This window comes from Convolutriloba macropyga, chromosome 4, assembly GCF_964194025.1.
Source record: "Convolutriloba macropyga chromosome 4, txConMacr16.3, whole genome shotgun sequence".
Lineage (NCBI taxonomy): Eukaryota > Metazoa > Xenacoelomorpha > Acoela > Convolutidae > Convolutriloba > Convolutriloba macropyga.
Window position 1 is genome coordinate 20,720,079 of NC_134471.1, and position 17,352 is coordinate 20,737,430.

The following is a 17,352-nucleotide window of genomic DNA, read 5'->3' on the forward strand; positions in this document are numbered from 1 at the left end:
TGTTGACTTTTCACAGCTCTTTGCAAACCTAATAATCCAAAATAATTGGAGTTTAGAGTCAATTAGAATCAAAACCTAATGATCCAAAATCATAGTCTAGAATCAATTGGAGAAGATACTAAAATCTTGATAAATCTGAATAAGATTGCATTATCATCTCACTAGGAACATATACTGAGAAATACATTAACGCCACTTGAATATACCATGTGTAATCATAAAAAGTGAAGTGCATACGAAAGCAACAGATAGCTTTTACTCAAAATTTACACAAAAAACTTTTCAAGATAATGTCTGCAAACAAAGACAGGTATTGGCCAGACTGAAAACGGTTGAATCGGAGACATAACAGACCGAAGAAGAGGCCATTGACCAGCCCGAACAGAAAATGTGTACCCCTGGCCAGACCAAACTCGCTAAGGAAACTATTGGACAGACTGAACAGATTTTTTTGGGAGCCCCAGATCATAAAGAAAAGATACTAGAGCAAACCATTGGCCACGACTTTGATCAGAAATGAATGAATGTGTTGATCAGATGAAACCGACCATGGGCCCGCCCCATCAATAACCACAGTGAACAGATCTCGTGCAGAACCAGTCCAGAATCCAGATAAAATTGAGTAGACAAAAAAAATTTTGAATGAATGACTTGAAATAAAGTATAATAGCAAATATGTCCAATTAAAAAATACGATATTTTAAAGTCAAAAATGCGAAAGAACTTAACAGGTTGCATTTTTCCAAAATTTTAATATAAAGCCTGAGGTTTAATCTTGCTTCGAAGGACAATGAATTCAACGCAAAATATTGTTTTTTCAACGGAGACTCAATTTTATTTGGGATAAAATTTTAGGGTCCGATCCACCAACAAACTGAACTCATATTAGAGCCACCTTTTTGATATTGCTTCGTAAAAGATACCAAGAAAATTAAAAATCTTGTGAATTTGAACAGATCAACACTTTGGCGTTGATAAGACTAAACAGACCAAATTGTGGGCAATGGTTGGTCTTGACAGGTGGCGCATACCATGGTTGTCATCAACATTGATGCCCAGTGGATTATTTGCAATATGTGCACTATTTACCATTTGTGCCGGATACTGATTCGACATGGTTAAGAAAATTCATGCAAGTTTTCAGCCATAACAACATCAGAAATCATGAAGAACAGTCAATTTAACAAAACGCGAAACTGAAAACTGATTAATTTATACTAAACCATTGTCAAGACATCTTGAAAGCACGAAGTTCAAACGTTCTCATCGTTCATCCGTTGCAAACCAATATGCACTCAGCAAACAAATGTCCCATCGACATTGCACGCGTCAGCAAGTGGAATCGACTGGTTAGAGTTGCAGCATACTGCTTCTTCTTCCTCGATCGTTTGAAAAAACAGAGCAATTGCTTATTGCTCGCACATCACACACTGGCCTACAAGTACTTCAACGGCGCTGCTCAAAATCAGAACTTTGGAAATGAGATTTTGTCTTTACAAAAAGGCAAGGAGATACTTCCGTCAAGCCTCCAAAGACACTCTGTCCTTTTGTTAACGGAAGGAATGAACTCCGCGCCGAAGTTCGGCTGTCTAAGGCAATGGTCTTAGAAACTGCTCGCCATCCGTTAACTTTAGACGGGGCTAACCCAATCGTAAAGCTCCTCATCAAAAAAACTCATGTAGTGAATAGTCACTCTGGTGTTGAACAAACACGATTCTTTCTAATGGAATACTATTGGATTCTGAAATGCCGAGCTGTTGTTAGACAAAAAATACGTCAGTGCATTCCCTGCCGAAGAATGGCTCAAGAAATTAATCCACCTCAGATGTCAGATCTGCCAAGTGAACGTTTACCGCTCCAAAATCACTCTGCGTTTGCAACAACAGGTCTGGTCTTCATAGGTCCTTTTCCTAGAAAACAGTGTGGTAAATTTGCTATCCGTTATATCCTTCCATTTTCATGCTTAGTTGTAAGAGCCGTTCATTTGGAAATTTCGGAAAGTCATTCAACAGACTCTACAATGAATTGCATCCGCAGATTCACTAGCCGGCGCGGAAAACCAAAAATGTTTTATTCTGACAACGAGAAATCTTTTGCCGGCCCTTGCTCCGAATTGAGAAAAGGAATAGAAGCTCTCAGATGCTCGCGAGAATTTGCATCTAAGCTCCACATCTTAGATGTAGAAATCAATTGGAAACTTAACCACTCTCTGGCTCCGCATTTTGGTGGCAGCTGGGAAAGGTTAGTTCAAGTTTTCAAACTCGCCCTCTACAAAGTCATTGGCTCAAGAACGCTAACAGACGAAGCGCTGTCGACATTTACGTGTGAAATTGAGTCCCATATGAATTCGCGACCATTGACGAATGTTTCTAGCGGTATAAACGATCCACTCCCTTTAACGCCAAACCATTTCCTTTTGGGTAGACCCTCAATCAATCTCCCTTCAAGATTCTTCTCTCAAAGCAAAGTAGCATTTACTAAATCTTGGAAAAGATCACAAAATCTAGCCCAACATTTTTGGAACCGATTTATTAGAGAGTATCTCCATAACCAGCAGAAACGCTCTAAATGGCATAAAGTAAATCAGAACTTAAAAATTCAGGACTTAGTCTGGATTTTGGAAGATTTCACACCTCGTGGTCTCTGGCCTCTAGCAAAGGTAATAGAAGTGTATCCAGGCTCGGATAAAAATGTTTGTTCAGTCAAAATAAAGACTGCATACGGTGAATAGATCCGCCCCGATCTCAATCTAAGTAAAATTTTGTAGAGTAAACTACATTCACATTCAACGGACAAATTCACATCATTTTAGCACTCAGCTTCCATAAATTCCTCCTGCAGAAATCTAAAATATCGTTAATGTGAAGTCACATCACTTACTTCTCAATCAACAAACGATTTGAAAAATCCAGTGCATTAAAAGGTCCCTCACTCTTGAGTGGTAATATTCAGGTACAGGTAGGTACGGTTGGGTACTGGTAGGTGAAGGCCGCAACTGGTAGGAATCTCGCTTTTGCGCTGTGTAGAAAGTTGCTACACCGCAGCAACCTTCGCTTTAGCTTTTTTCGCCTGTGTCGCAATTTTCAGGTATTACAATTTTTTGCCTTTACCCGCTCCGTCAGTTAGGTACGCCGATTTGAAAAATGATTTCCTTTGTTATCTCTTGTAACTATCTTTTTCTCCCCTCAGTTATTTTCTTGAGAATTATTTATTGGCTACAAAGTTTCTACCTAACAAAGCACCGTCTTTACGGAAGCCGACTATTCTTTGCAACACTGCAAATGGGGCCGGCGAGGTCATCAACATTGATGCCCAGTGGATTATTTACCATATGTGCACTACTTACCATCTGTGCCCGATACTGATTCGACATGGTTAAGAAAAATCATGCAAGTTTTCAGCCATAACAACATCAGAAATCATGAAGAACAATCAATTTAACAAAATTCGAAACTGAAAGCTGATTAATTTCTTTTAAACGATTGTAATCCTTTATCAATTCTATAATCAAATCAATCTCACAAAGTTCCTAAGGCGGCCAATGTAACAATGGTCAATTGAACACAGCAAAACATAAGTGTTGAATAGACCAAAGAGACCAGAAAATGCCCCTAGGCCAGACTAAGGAAAACAGCACGGATCCCCTGACCGTGACATATGCCCCTCGGCCAAATTTTTTCCTGTAAATACGCTTTATCTTCGGTTACAAGGCGTAGCCAAACAAAATTTTGCTGAGAGTTCTTTTTCAGCGACTTATCGTTTCAAACTGGCCAGATCTTTTTCTCCTGGGCTCATTTTTTTCTAATTTCTCTCTCCTTATTCATTCTTCAATCGCTTAAAAAAGTAGCTTCTGATCTTCTGGCATTCTGTCAAAGATAAGATTACAACCCATAGAATAATATCAATTATAATGTTTTCGAACAAACCTTCAAAGAGCACTCTATGTTGAGTTCGCAAGATAAATGCTTGTTTTTTGTTGCTTTTCTGCTGAACTTTTTGATATGAGATTTGTATAATATTGGTCAAGACTGGGAAATGGGAAGACGAATCGATATTCGCAAGGAAAGTTCGTTTTGGGAAAAAATTCTCCTCAATAAAGTTTAGCTCAGAAAACAATTGATTGTTTTGAACTGTTTTTTTGCAGGCTTAACTAACGTCGATACTGTCATTGGTATTTCATTTTTAAGATTGTTTGTATAACTAATAATATTTTTTGAAAGAAAAACATTAGCTCAAACTAGATGAAAACCGGTAAAGGGTCTAACATGGCCTACCTTTAATTAAATTTGTTTTGGGAAAAAAAGTTCTTGATAAAGTTTTTTGCAATACTTAGAAAACAATTGATTGTTTTCTTTCCAGGCTTAACTAAACTTTCGATACTGCAATTGGTATTTCATTTTTTTAGATTGTTTTGTTATTATCTTTATATGTTACAGTACTGCGATTTTCTCCTGTTCTGGTCCAGTAAAAGGATTGTGTTACAGGCATACTAAGTTAGAATACATTGAAGATTTCCTAATTCTGGAATATGGTGTTGATCAAGAGTTTTTCCAGCCAGATATGGGGAGCTATCATTTCTCGATGAGCCATGGTAAGTCATTCAATAAGCTTATTTTTCTTGTCTTGATTGTGACTTAAATTTATTTTCTACTACGTGACAGGTATTTTTCCACTGGCTCAACAATTCTTTAAAAGTTTTGGATCTCGCTCTCTAGAAAGTCTCGAGAAGCTTGTTCATGCTCGAATTTTGCTGGATCTAATATACATGGTAAAATCTGGTAACAGTTTTCTCATAATTAAGTGTCTTTTTTACAATTTTCCTTGGCTACAAAATTTTATACAAGTCAAGAAAATTTAGAACTTTTTCAAGAATGTTGTTCACAGCTCCTGAAAGTATTTTTAAAAAAATTGAAATAAAAAAATATTAAAGCAAAGCCTAATTAGACACTGGCATGCAGTAAAAGTAACCTAAATTTTGAATTTGGAAAATCCTCATGAATTCTCCTCATGTAAAGAGACTATAATAAACAATATCTAACTAAAATGCTGAAAACTCTGTGTACTGACAAAAAAATTGAATTGTAATAGCATATTGTGAATGACAGCTAATCATCCATTATAATGATTTCTGCGAATTAGAATCCCATTGGCTCATTCTGATCGAATTGAATGTTTTATTTTTTTTTCCAAATTGCCGACATTCTACAAGTGTTATATTGCCCATATAAACCTAATTCTCATTGTAGAAGTTTATTGGGACTATAAGCATGCTTATCTAAGAGTGACTAATAGTGTTATCCAAGTCTTGGCCAAGACTTGTCAGACTTGTAAGACTTGCATTTAGACTTGCCCAGTACTGGGAACCGAAATAAGGCTTGGATTTAGACTTGAACAGCACTGATATAGACTTGAAGTTCGGTCCGGGCAAAGTATTGGAGCAGAGTATGGTGAGGGTCCTATTTCAACAGCATCTTGAAGTAACTCTTACGCAGTGTTTTTTTTCTATTTTTGCTCCGTCACTCATCCATTCAGCCTTCATCCATTCAGCCGTTTTTACGCCGCCATCGCCATAAGACTGCTTTCAATACTCAATTTCTAATGTGGTTTTGTTTTATGTGATTAAATTTTATTATTTGTTCACGGGCAATAATGAAATGCAAGATAGAGTTTTGTATTTTAACTGCAGGAAGGAGTTGGCTTGAAGTGTGTGGATTTTGTTCACAACTACACAGAGATCAATATGACTTTGGAAATAACGATGTCTAAGTTCCACGAAGCAACTGGTTTGTCGAAATCAGCATCGCCAGTTATAATCAACTGGAACACAAGACCAGGTTAGACTATCCTAATTCGGCATACATTAAGGATTCTTGAGGTAGAGCAATTGGAAAGAAATTTCATAAAAAGATCGTTTAAGTTATGCTGCCTTCACTTTTATCAAACTTTTTTGATTTGATTGTCATTTGTGAACAAACAAAAGTTTTTTGATAATCTGTAAGTATAAATGGTAGCTGTTAGTCCCATTAGTTCGTTTCTCCTTAGAAACCCGGGTTGCAAACACTGAGTTGACCGAACATACTTACCAGACAATGGACAATATATGGTACCTTACTAACCATAGAATGGTCCTCTATGGTCCATCAAAACCATCAACAATGCCTTTTGCGATCATATAGCATAGCTGAAAAATGATCGGTATTTCTTCGGTCAACTCACTTACCATAAAACATATCATTTATGGTAGCTAAACAAACGTAGCTCGAACAAAAATTGTGTTTTTAATGGATTTAATTCACCATATATTGCTTGTTCTATAGTAAGTGAGGTACCATGGATGGCCGATTTCATGATAAGTAAGTTTACTCAACCTGGAGGTTTGCAATGGGACTATGAGATTTACGAATAGGAGTAGCATCAACTAACACTTCTTTTAGCACCAAAAAGGTTTGAATGCATCATCTCTATAGATGGTCAAAATCTACCTGCAGGAAAAATCCGGCAGGAAAAAAGGCAATTTAATTTTAAATTTTTTTTGCGTGAAATTGATTTCTTTCCCAGGCGAGCGCTATTAGGAAAATCTCAAAAGAACTATGGTTTTTATGTTTCTTTTATTAATCAGATCCCAACAGTTTTAATATTTTGGTTCTAAAGAATAGATCGTTCAAATTTTGCAAACCCTAAAAATCGGTAAAGTATATTTCCTTTTTTTAAATGCTCCAATTACGATTCGTGCGCTCATTTTCTTCTTTTGGGATGCGGTTTGGTGTAAATGAATTTATTGAGAGGAATTAAACAAGAGGGCTCGTATATTACTTTTCATTGCAGAGAACTTTCCTCATGGCTACCCCAGGCGACAATGGTTGATTATCTTGCGAGATTTTGGCAGAAAAATTATTATGTTGAAAAATCTGACAAAAAAATGGTTATCTTGCAAACTCTGCCAGAAAAATGGTTATCATGCAAGATTCTTGCAAAGACAACAAAGTTCGTTCCGGTCGAGCTGCGATTTGATTGCTGCACTTTATCCATTTTCTTTAACATTGTTTTCTGATCAAATTAACTGAATCTAAGTAGGTCAGCTTTCGTTTAAAAAATTTAAAATTGAAGTGTATTTTTACTACCGCCTAAAAAGTACTACTTTTTTTCATTCTTTTCTGCTAAAAGCAGCTCTCAATTTACTCAATTTAAAGCTAACACGCACATTTAACTTACAAAAAATCTTATCTTGTATGAATCAGACAAAAAAAACTGATATCTTGTGAGTCTCTAGCCGAATGAAAAGATGTTGTCCACGAAACTGGCAGAAAATGGGTCATCTTGCAAGATTCTGCCCGAAAAAATGGTTGTCTTGCAAGTTTCTGGCAGATTGTGTCAGAATCTTGCAAGATAATCATTCCAAATTGACTGGGGTAGAGAAGAAACTGATGTCGCTGGCCAGATTATGCACAAAAGGATGATCAACAATCAAACATACAATTTCTCCGATGACTAGTTATTTTCTGAAGATTGTTGATCGACTTATCATCTGTTAATTGGAATGTGAAATTGAGCGAAATAGTTGTCTTGAAAAGTTTGTAGAAAAAAGCTTCCAAATATCAACTTTGAGTCTTGGGTTCGCCAAATTTTACAAAGGTTCTTTTCTCTTTTTTTCAAGATCCGGAAAATTCATCCGAACTCATTGATCGTTTTCTCAGTCACCGTACCTTAAGCACTTAAGAAACCTCAAAATTTTGATCAGATCTGTAACAAAACATGATTTTACCCGAGGTTTTCTCATTATTTTTTAATAATCTGTTCAAAATGTCGGCCAAATATGGAAGCCTATAAAAGCGGATAAAAAAGTTCTACAAAACGAGGCAAGATATTCATTTTTTTTCTTGGCAAAAGTTATCACTTCAGTGGCCAACCGTAAGATTGAAGCAGACAGGCAGTTGGCTCTTTCTTTCCAGAGCCATTCAAATAATTTTCTTTACAGTTGTTGGTGTAAGACGAATGGACCGACATTGTTTACTCCGTTAACGGACAAAAGTCACTCAAATCAATTGCCAATTATCGTGTTAAATCTTTATAAAAAAACTGCACGGGTAAGAAGTTTTTTTAGGCTTTTGATCAAATTATTCCGGTTTTTGGCTTCGCGTAGTTGCCATAGAACTTTTAACAATATCTTATGTAACTCATTTCTGAAATGACAGTGAAATTGATTCAATTGAAATAATTGAGTTAAGTCAAAATTGGGACGTCAATATTGTCACTTGTGTAATGCAAAAATTTTGAAGAAATGGTTGACGAAACTGACAAAAAGCAACTATCGATAACATGAAAGCGAAATAACAAAATCACGAGTCTTGAAATATTTAAAATTATACACAGTACAGTAAATTCGAAAATTAAACGCCTTTTTCAGAATTATTTTGCAAGGGTTTGCATTAGCTATTACAAATTCAAAACACGGCTAAAGAGTCGCCTGGTTTGGCTTATTTGTTTCTTGATCACGTGGTTCACATTCCCACCATATCACCCTGGGAAACCGACCAAACGATAGTCTACTAAAATCGATCAAAAACAACCATTCGACAATTTTACCGATCAAAAACGATGGAAAACGGTCAAAAACAATCATTTGCTAAAATAAAGGTATTGAACCCCTTTAATCTGTCTTCTCAACTGGGAATCCAATTGATTAAGCAAATCAACGACCTGATCACCTCATGGATTAAAATCCCCGTATCAAAACAATAATGATTTTTAAATTTATTATTTAGTAAGGCTACTTAGATGACAGCGACAAACAAAATCGTATTCAAGACTCTGAAAAACCTATGCAAATAAATTTTTAAAAATCCAAATAAATAATATTGTTGATTTCTTCTAATACATAGAATAATGAAAAGCAAATGGTAAAGAGGCAATGTACAGTTAAGAATATGTCATTTTGTAAAATTCACAAATAAAACATCAACTTAGTATGACATCTTGCATACTAATAACTCTTGGATCCTTCATAATTCTTTCCATTTTTTTTACAAATCCTTTTCCAAAGAACATTTTCGTTTTGGTTTAAGTCTGATATTAGACGGCAGGCCTTCATATATTGGAATAGTTTGTGCAGCAAACGAACCAACTAAATCTTTATTGTACTTTTTTGTGTCAAAGAAATTTTTTTGACCCGCGATTGTTTTATTTTCATAGTAGAGAGAAATTAAACTTCGTACGTTAGAAGACCGTCGCTGAGTGAGCCAAAAAAACAATTGGCAAAACGATACCTAAAGAGAAAAAAACTTTTACATTTGTTACTGAAAGTTGAAATCTGTGGACTGGACATACTATCTCCTGTTAAAAGGGGTTTTTATTTTCGAATTCTTAAATCCTATTCTACGTTCCTAAAACTTCGTTCAGTTGAGTCTGGGCAAACAATAAAAAGCGTTTGTAACTCAGAAAATTTTAAAGTTATTTGGCCTTTTAACTGCATGCTAACGCAACTGCAATCCGAAACTATTTTTTTTTACATTTTGTTTCCATATTGACAAGCAGCGTCTGATTGAGTCTGTTCGTTCTGTTCCCGGCTCTGGCCTTAGGGCTGTTCAACATGGCGCCTGATCACGCCGGTCATGGCCAAGGGATGTCAAACTCTGTTCGATCGTTGTGCCTCATATCTGACTTTCGTTCTGTTCCGTCAATCAGTTATCCAAGAGGTTTCATTCAATCCTTCGCCAATTAAAGTTTCATTAATTGCTGTCAATTTGGTATGCCGGCCAACCATTGGAAAACAGTGTAAAGTTCGGATATATAGTTTGAGTATATAGTCCAAGCTAAGAGCAGCAGCTTTATGGCAAGTAATGACCCCATTGTCTGCGACCCAATTCCATTTAGCTCAAAGCTAGTTTATTTCGAGGACCTCTTTCTAGGAACTGACGCTCTCTTTGTATCCTAGTCGGTCCCATAACTTTTCAAAATTCTGGATTAAAATGAAATAAATTCTAACCTTTTTATAACTATATATCATACAATTTGATACAATACAGAAATTGTTTGAATTAACATTACATTTCGACAATAGTTTCATATTTTTCGACAAGAGTTTCGACAAAAATTTCAAAAAATACATCGTTTAATTACTACTTAAACTAATCCTTTTTTCTCAAAAATCAGTGACTCGATCGAGTGATATTTACACGAGGAAAAGACGTTTTTTAGGCTTTCTAATCTTGAACTGAGTTTGAATGTTTCAGCAATTGAGTTTAGTCTTCAAGTTACCGTGAACTGTGGAGCTACATCTTGTGACGTCAACGTGACTGACACGACACTGCCTCATCGTGGCCAATTTACTTTTAATCTCAAAGTAAGTCAAAATATATACTCATAAAAGATAATTCTGAATTTAGATAGGTAGGCGCCTTTTCCTGTTATTTACCCTGACCAAGTCCTATACCTGTGGAGGTTTTTGTTGAAAATTATGCAAAAATGCGCTATCACCCGCTGACAAAATTTCGTATTGTTATCCCCTTCTTTATGCAATTTAAGCAACTGTTGAACTGCTTTTCAAAAATTTGGGCTATCACATGGTTTTTTTTGAATGATCAAAAAATGAAGTCCTAGCGCTTTTTGAAAAGCGTGTCCTTATTATCAAAATATGCCCTAAATGTACCAAAATTCAAGTTTGAAATTATGTAAAGAACATGCTGAAAGTTATTCTCTTTCTGAAATGTGCAAAATTATATAAAAATTTTGCTGAAAAAAATCTAATTTTTGTTACTGTTCAGCTGAAAATAAGCAACGATTGTGTTTAAAGTGCTGTACTCACGAATTTTGGAAGTCCGTAATATTTTATGAGATGGCTGCCGAGAATTGCGCTAAGTTTCTTTAAGGTATAAACAGGTGCTTATAATATTTATTCAATCAATTACTTTATCACCTAACACCAAAATGTCAGCACATTCAGCACATTTCCTACATAAAGTCAGCCAATTCAGTGGTTTCTCACAAAAGTTTTTTGCGCTTATCCGCTGACAACTTGCTCCAGTTACTGTTGGTAGCTCTAAGGTTTGTTCAGATTAAAATAACTGCAGCTTAAAAACACAAAATTGTTTGGCATGAAATCATTTTGATTCGAGCTTTCTCAGCTTTTTTAGCCTCTCAATTACCATCAAAAACAACAAGTCAAGTTTTTAGCGTTCAAAGAGTTTAAGTTTAAGTTAATGTCGTTTTCATGAACAAGATTAACAGAGAGAGCAAAAAACTTGTCAAAATTGAGAACTACCTTATAATAAGACAACAAACAACATTGAAATAAAAAAAATTGTATGTTGCTAATAAATTCGGTTTTGACGCCACATTTCGAGATGCCGTTTGCTTACCCATAATTTACCATGGAATATGCAAATCATTTTCAATCACAAAATTATTTTTAAAAAAATGTTTTTTCGCTCCTTTTTTGTAAGCAGACATGACTCAAAGATAGAAAAGTCTATGGATAGTCATTATTCGAATAATTATTCTAACAAAAATTCGAAGTTCAACTAACAAAAACAAATAGTGGGCCGAGTTAGCCGAATGATTGGACTGTTGTAGCAATTGAGACAAAAAATTTATACAAAAAAATAAGAAAGAAAAAGATTTAGGACAAAAACTATAAAAAACGAGCCAAAACGAAAATGATGCCTCCAAATATGCGCTGAATCTCACAAAAAGTAGAAAATTATCAAATATAATATTTCGTATGACAATTTGAAGAAAAATTTGAGTTGAGATGAGTTGAGAGCAAGGACACAGAACTTCTCTGGGCACAAGTAGGAAAATGCTGCTCTTTGTGATTTTTTTAAATCAGGTCCTATTTTTTGTAAGATTTTACAGGTAACAGATAACAACTTCAGATATCCCGGAACAGAAATTGTAAAATTGTAGAATTTGTAAAATTTTTAAAAATCCAAACAACTTATCAAGCATTTTAGTACAAACGTTTAAAAAATGGGGCACTAAATTTTTTCCCTCTTAGAAACTCAATTTGTTTGATCTTGGTCCAAATGCAAGATTTGATTGTCCCCTGTTATCTCTGCTTTGTTTCTATATAAGTATCCAAAGCTCGTGAAAACGTTAGCGAAAATTGGGAGGCAGAAAATTTAGCAAATTCAATCGCCATCTGGAGAAATGCTTACGAGTTCAGTAGGTGATTGAAAAAAAGTTATACCTGTCAAGCTTCAATGGTGAGCTAAATGATTTAAAAAAAATAGTTATGACATCATATCAACTAGAGTGTGAAAACTGTCATAAAACGCTATCTGAAATTAATATAACTGAATTGCGGTTCAGTTACACAAGGGATTAATATCAGATAGTCATTGTATAGATAACAAAGTACAAAATCAAGTTTAAGTTTTTCAACATAAAAGTGCATTTTTTTTAATTCTTGCAAAATAACACAGCTTAAACTTGTCCACAAAACTAAAAAGGCATTCATATTATGGTACTTGATCTTCTCTAGAAATCAGATGCGTTTTTGTATCTCACATTTAAAATTTTTTTCGCATTTTTTTTCTTTTAAAAGCTTTGAAATTTGTTTTCAATAAAAACATCAATTTCGGCCCAAAAAACTTGCCAACTTAACGATGCTATTTTTTCAGAATAAGCTCAAAGATGTTAAAATTAGGAAATAATTTTCAATCGAAAATAGTTGACTATTGGCGATTTCCTTGTTATTTAATTGCGGAAGATTACATATTCTTTATGCCAATAAGTTTTAAGTTGGGTTTCGAGTATTTTATCGACCTGCAAGTACGAGATAGATAGAGAGAAAGAGAGACATCGAAAAATCATTGAGGCAGTTTACTTTGTATGGCCGGGACACAAGTCAACACACAAAAATAAAATTTTTAGGCTTTGGTTCTTATAGAACTCGAAAAAAAAAACAATTTTTCTTTTTTCGTTTCTCAGCTTATATCCTGAAATTATCTGAAGCTCTCAGCTTTTTTTACAACTTTCAAATTTTTAGCAAACATGGTAGGACTGACTTGGTCGTTTTCTGCTAAAATTCTCATTTCTTTCTATTTTTTAAATGTTTTTTTTCTACTGATTTCTTTTCAAATTTTAGTAATTTCTTACGTTTTCATCCCTCTCATGTCTAATTTTTAAGCACCCAAATTTTGATAGTTCTTTCAACTCATTCCCCTCACAAAATCAGTGGGCATTCTTTTAGCCGAATACCTTCTCACTTTCCGTTTATATTCTCCTCATTTTAAAATCTCGGATGGAGTATTAATTGATTTTCTAAAGCGGCGAACATTTCACCTTTTCTAAATGCTTTATCGTTTTTTGAAAGCTTCAAAGCGTATGATGTGAATATACGAGAGCAAATGCTTTAGGTGTCGAAGTATGAACAAGATGGATCATTGATCAGTCACTCAAACCAGATTTTCTCGGGATCCGATTGTGATGATGTTCTGTCCTTTTGCATCTTTACTCTGACCCAATTAGATGCCCTGTCTAATTACTCTGTGGAAATTGAAACACAACTATTTGATACAAAAATTCCGCTCACATTCACACAACAGTTTACGACTCTGGAAGGTAAATTTTATTAAGTAAATAAGAACCAGGCGAGCCAATAGGAAGAATTTCTAGTTATGTCCAAGGAGTTATCAACATCACGGCAATTATCGGATCTATTCTGTTTTGGACCCCCCAGTGTTTTTACACCCCCCCCCCCCCGTTACAAATTATATGTTGTTACATAGCACGTAACTATGTAAAAAAATAGCATGTGGGCATGGGGGCGTAAAAGATATAAGCCCTCTAAGCTGAGGGGGGGGGGGGGGGCAAAACAGAATAGATCCCAATTATCAATACCCAGGTCGAAGCCTTGACTTATAAAAAGACCTATCAAGTGTGACGTGGAAGTTAAAAACAATTTAATTACATGGTTGAGGACCCAGTTGAAGTTGAGCTAAATTCCAGACAAATTCTTTTCATATACAAAAATTAGTCAAACTAAAAAGTTCCCTGAAATGACGGGTTCGATCTCGTGACCTTCTTCAACCATGCCCAATGATTAACTAATTGCGCTACATTTCCTTAACTTTAAAGGAAAGTTAAAACAAGACATTGCCACGGATGCAAGCGTAATTTCAGGAAACATTATTGTTCAGCCAAAATCCAGGATACCTTTTATTGTCCAGCCAACCGCGCTAGCGAATCAGTGCCTTAGAATTTCTGTACTACTCTGTTTTTGATTACTGAAGATGAAGAAAATGAAGTTGACCACAAAAACAGGTCTTATCTCAATTTTTGTTCTGAAAATAGCGCAAATGGAGCCTAATGAATTTTCTGCTGAGAATGTGGACACTGTTTAATACGATTATTGATTTCTATCAAATATTTTTGAGAAGCGCTGATTTTTCCAATATTTCAACTAACCGACTTAAGTTTGTTCAGAAAGCGTTATTAACAAACTGAAGCAAAAGAGGTCACCCAGGAGCAATGAATTAAAATTTCACTACAAAACTGATAATAGCAAATTTTCAATGTCATTTCTTCTTTAAAAACTAAAGTTCGCGAGCTTGCACGGCAATATAGATTTTCAAACACGCAATCACGCAGTTTCATTGTGCTTTTTCAAACGTAGGATATGGACAAAGAAAATGTGGCATCAAAAATTGTTATATGCTGCAATATTTATATCAAAGTTGACTTCGAACTTCGATTCGATTTTGTGCCAGCTCAATTTAAAAAAAAACTTAGTTAATATTTCCATACAAACTTGATGCACTGGTGATTACCAGTCTTAGCGTCCCGCGGCAACCAAAAAATTGGGAAATTGATCATACTTTACAGAAGCAAAAGATCCTTAATAACGAAATATCCAATAGTACGCTGAATTATTTGATGGCATGAAGCGTCAGACAGCAAATTAAATTGATATATTTTTAAACTGTATTCATATTAACTTTGCTCTAAGGTTGACAAATAAAAAGGAAGTTGAAATTCAAACGTCCATATCCTACGTTTGAAAATGCTCATAAGTCGACTTTGATATAAATATTGCAGCATATAACAAATTTTGATGCCACATTTTCTTTGTCGATTGATGCAAGCTGTATAAAATTTTAACTCTAAAAAGCCTGGTGACGTCTTAACAAATAAACGTACCAAAATGTAGAAATTTCAACGAATGTGATTGGTTGAGAAATTTAAAACACTGTACCTTTATGCGTTCAATTAGCCTAAATTGGACACAGCCTAATGCTAGATTATAATTTTTACCGCATCTGGCCATGCCTCGCGGGCCATGGCCATGCCTCAGCGGCCCGTGGGACTTGATATGAATCTATCACAACCAAACTTGAGACCAGTTTCCCCCAAAAAATTATAATTTTACATTTTCGGCTTATCGCAATTTCTGAACTATTTTACGTTAACGCGCATATCCTATTTTAAAACATGGAGAATTTGTTGAGCAATCAGCCAATCAGAAAACATTATTCCCATTTTCTCGATTGTGATTGGCCAGCTATAAAATTTCTATATTTTGGTACGTCTGCCATTTTCACTAGCGCCAAAAAGTCTGTTTGTAAGACCCTTTGAATGAAACAAAATGAGAACTTTGCCATTTTGAAAACGGTCATTACTGTTAATAAAAATTTGCTATTTTGTACACAATGGAAAACATGATTTAGCAAAAGCCACGATGGTGATTAACGAGGACGAAGTATAGATGCTTTTCAAAACTCAATCTTGAATAAAGATGAACGCAGTTTCACAACAGTTAGCTCTATATGATTAGTAGGTTTATTATGTTTACTTCAAATTATGTGTTGTTAACCTTTAATGTTGTATCATTTTCTTCTAAGTTTGTCAAAAATGTTTTTGTAATTTTTTTACATTGATCGGCTCCAGAACCCATTGGACCTAAAATATTTCTATCTATTGCAAAGTTGTTCATCCAAACGCAATTAAGTATGTCCAGAACCTCTTACATAAAAATATTACTGACATTATGAAATCAGTCAAGTATTCAAACTGAAGGCAAGAAGATAATATCTCATTGGACCCGGAAATTAAAGGCTGATCCAGGTAATTATCCAATATCTGTTTGTTTTCAGTTAAATCTTATGGTCGAATCTCTTCATGCCTCAATATTGACTGATCACTGTCGTTTCACGGTCGACTACTAAAATAGCACAGATCCGGAAAGACCTTTTCCCCAAAAGAAATACGTTGAGTTTGCGGGGAAAATGCGCTGACAGCCGCTGAAAATATTTTTTTTTCAGCAGAAAATTTTTAGTTATGTATCCGCTTCATGTTCTGAATTTTTTGAAAATAAAATTTAAAAGAATTCAACAGTTGGCAGCACGGTAACCAGATAATTATGTCAGATTTTTCTGATGAAAAATAAATTCACAGCAGCTGATGACCGACTATCTTACAAGATTGATGGGGCAACAGTGAATTCCACACACTTTGTTTTCTCTGTTAAAATAGTCAAGGAAACCTGTGAACAAAATTAACAAATCAATTCATGCTCGAAAGTTAAATCATAAATTGAACATAAAATTGAAGCTTGAGCTTCATCAGCGGCTGTCAGTGATTCTCTTTATTTCCACATATTCGAATGATAGCTTTTACCCAGAGACACCTTGACCCGGGTACTTTTTTAAAAAGAAATTGGCCTGCTATGTTTGTTCCTCTTCAGAGAGTGCGGTTGATGACGACGATGACGACGTAGAACCCTACATAATCATTCTAGCATGCATTGGAGGCATTCTTCTGCTCTGTGCCCTGATAGTGATTGCGGTCTGCTGCTACAGGCGAAATAACAAGTACACTCTCTAAAATTTTTCTGTCTTTCCCGGAAAATAATTGATACGACTTCTTCCTTTTCCCAATTTTCGCTCAAATTTTTGTTTTCATTAGAACATATGAACAAATAATGTCTGTTTGAATTAACAAAAAAAGTTTTCTGGAAAAAAATGTTATACGTGGGTATATTTCACAGGGATTGAGTTGAGGGGGGATTCGGAATTGGTACGGCGTAAACACCCATGGGTTGCGTAAACACATTTCTTAAATCTTTGCAATAAAAATTGCATAACACAGTACGATATTAAAAATGACGATGTGATAGATGATTTTCAGAAGAGTTTCTGAGATGTGTTTCTGAAGCAGTGCCATTTTTTCGTATAAAATTTTATCAAAAGTGGCATAGAATTTAACTTGTACCTTCGGGGGCGAGATGGTCAAAATATGAGCTGCGAATCATTGTCGTAACAAAAGCACAAGTTTTTTTGGCATATTTCCCTTGGCTTTGTTGAATTATGATTCTCTGAAATTGATCACTTTTGGATAATTCTGCGCTAATTCGAA

At 35.1% G+C, this 17,352-nt stretch overlaps 1 protein-coding gene across 1 annotated transcript in view; it reads left to right on the forward strand.

The window, feature by feature from the left end:
- LOC142338018 (uncharacterized) overlaps positions 1-17,352 on the forward strand; it is a 100,791-nt gene that overhangs the window by 72,191 nt on the left and 11,248 nt on the right. The window contains exons 21-24 of the mRNA XM_075387652.1: positions 5,687-5,834; positions 10,230-10,339; positions 13,356-13,560; positions 16,682-16,808. Coding sequence (XP_075243767.1) covers positions 5,687-5,834; positions 10,230-10,339; positions 13,356-13,560; positions 16,682-16,808 — 590 coding nt within the window. The remainder of the gene's footprint in view (positions 1-5,686; positions 5,835-10,229; positions 10,340-13,355; positions 13,561-16,681; positions 16,809-17,352) is intronic.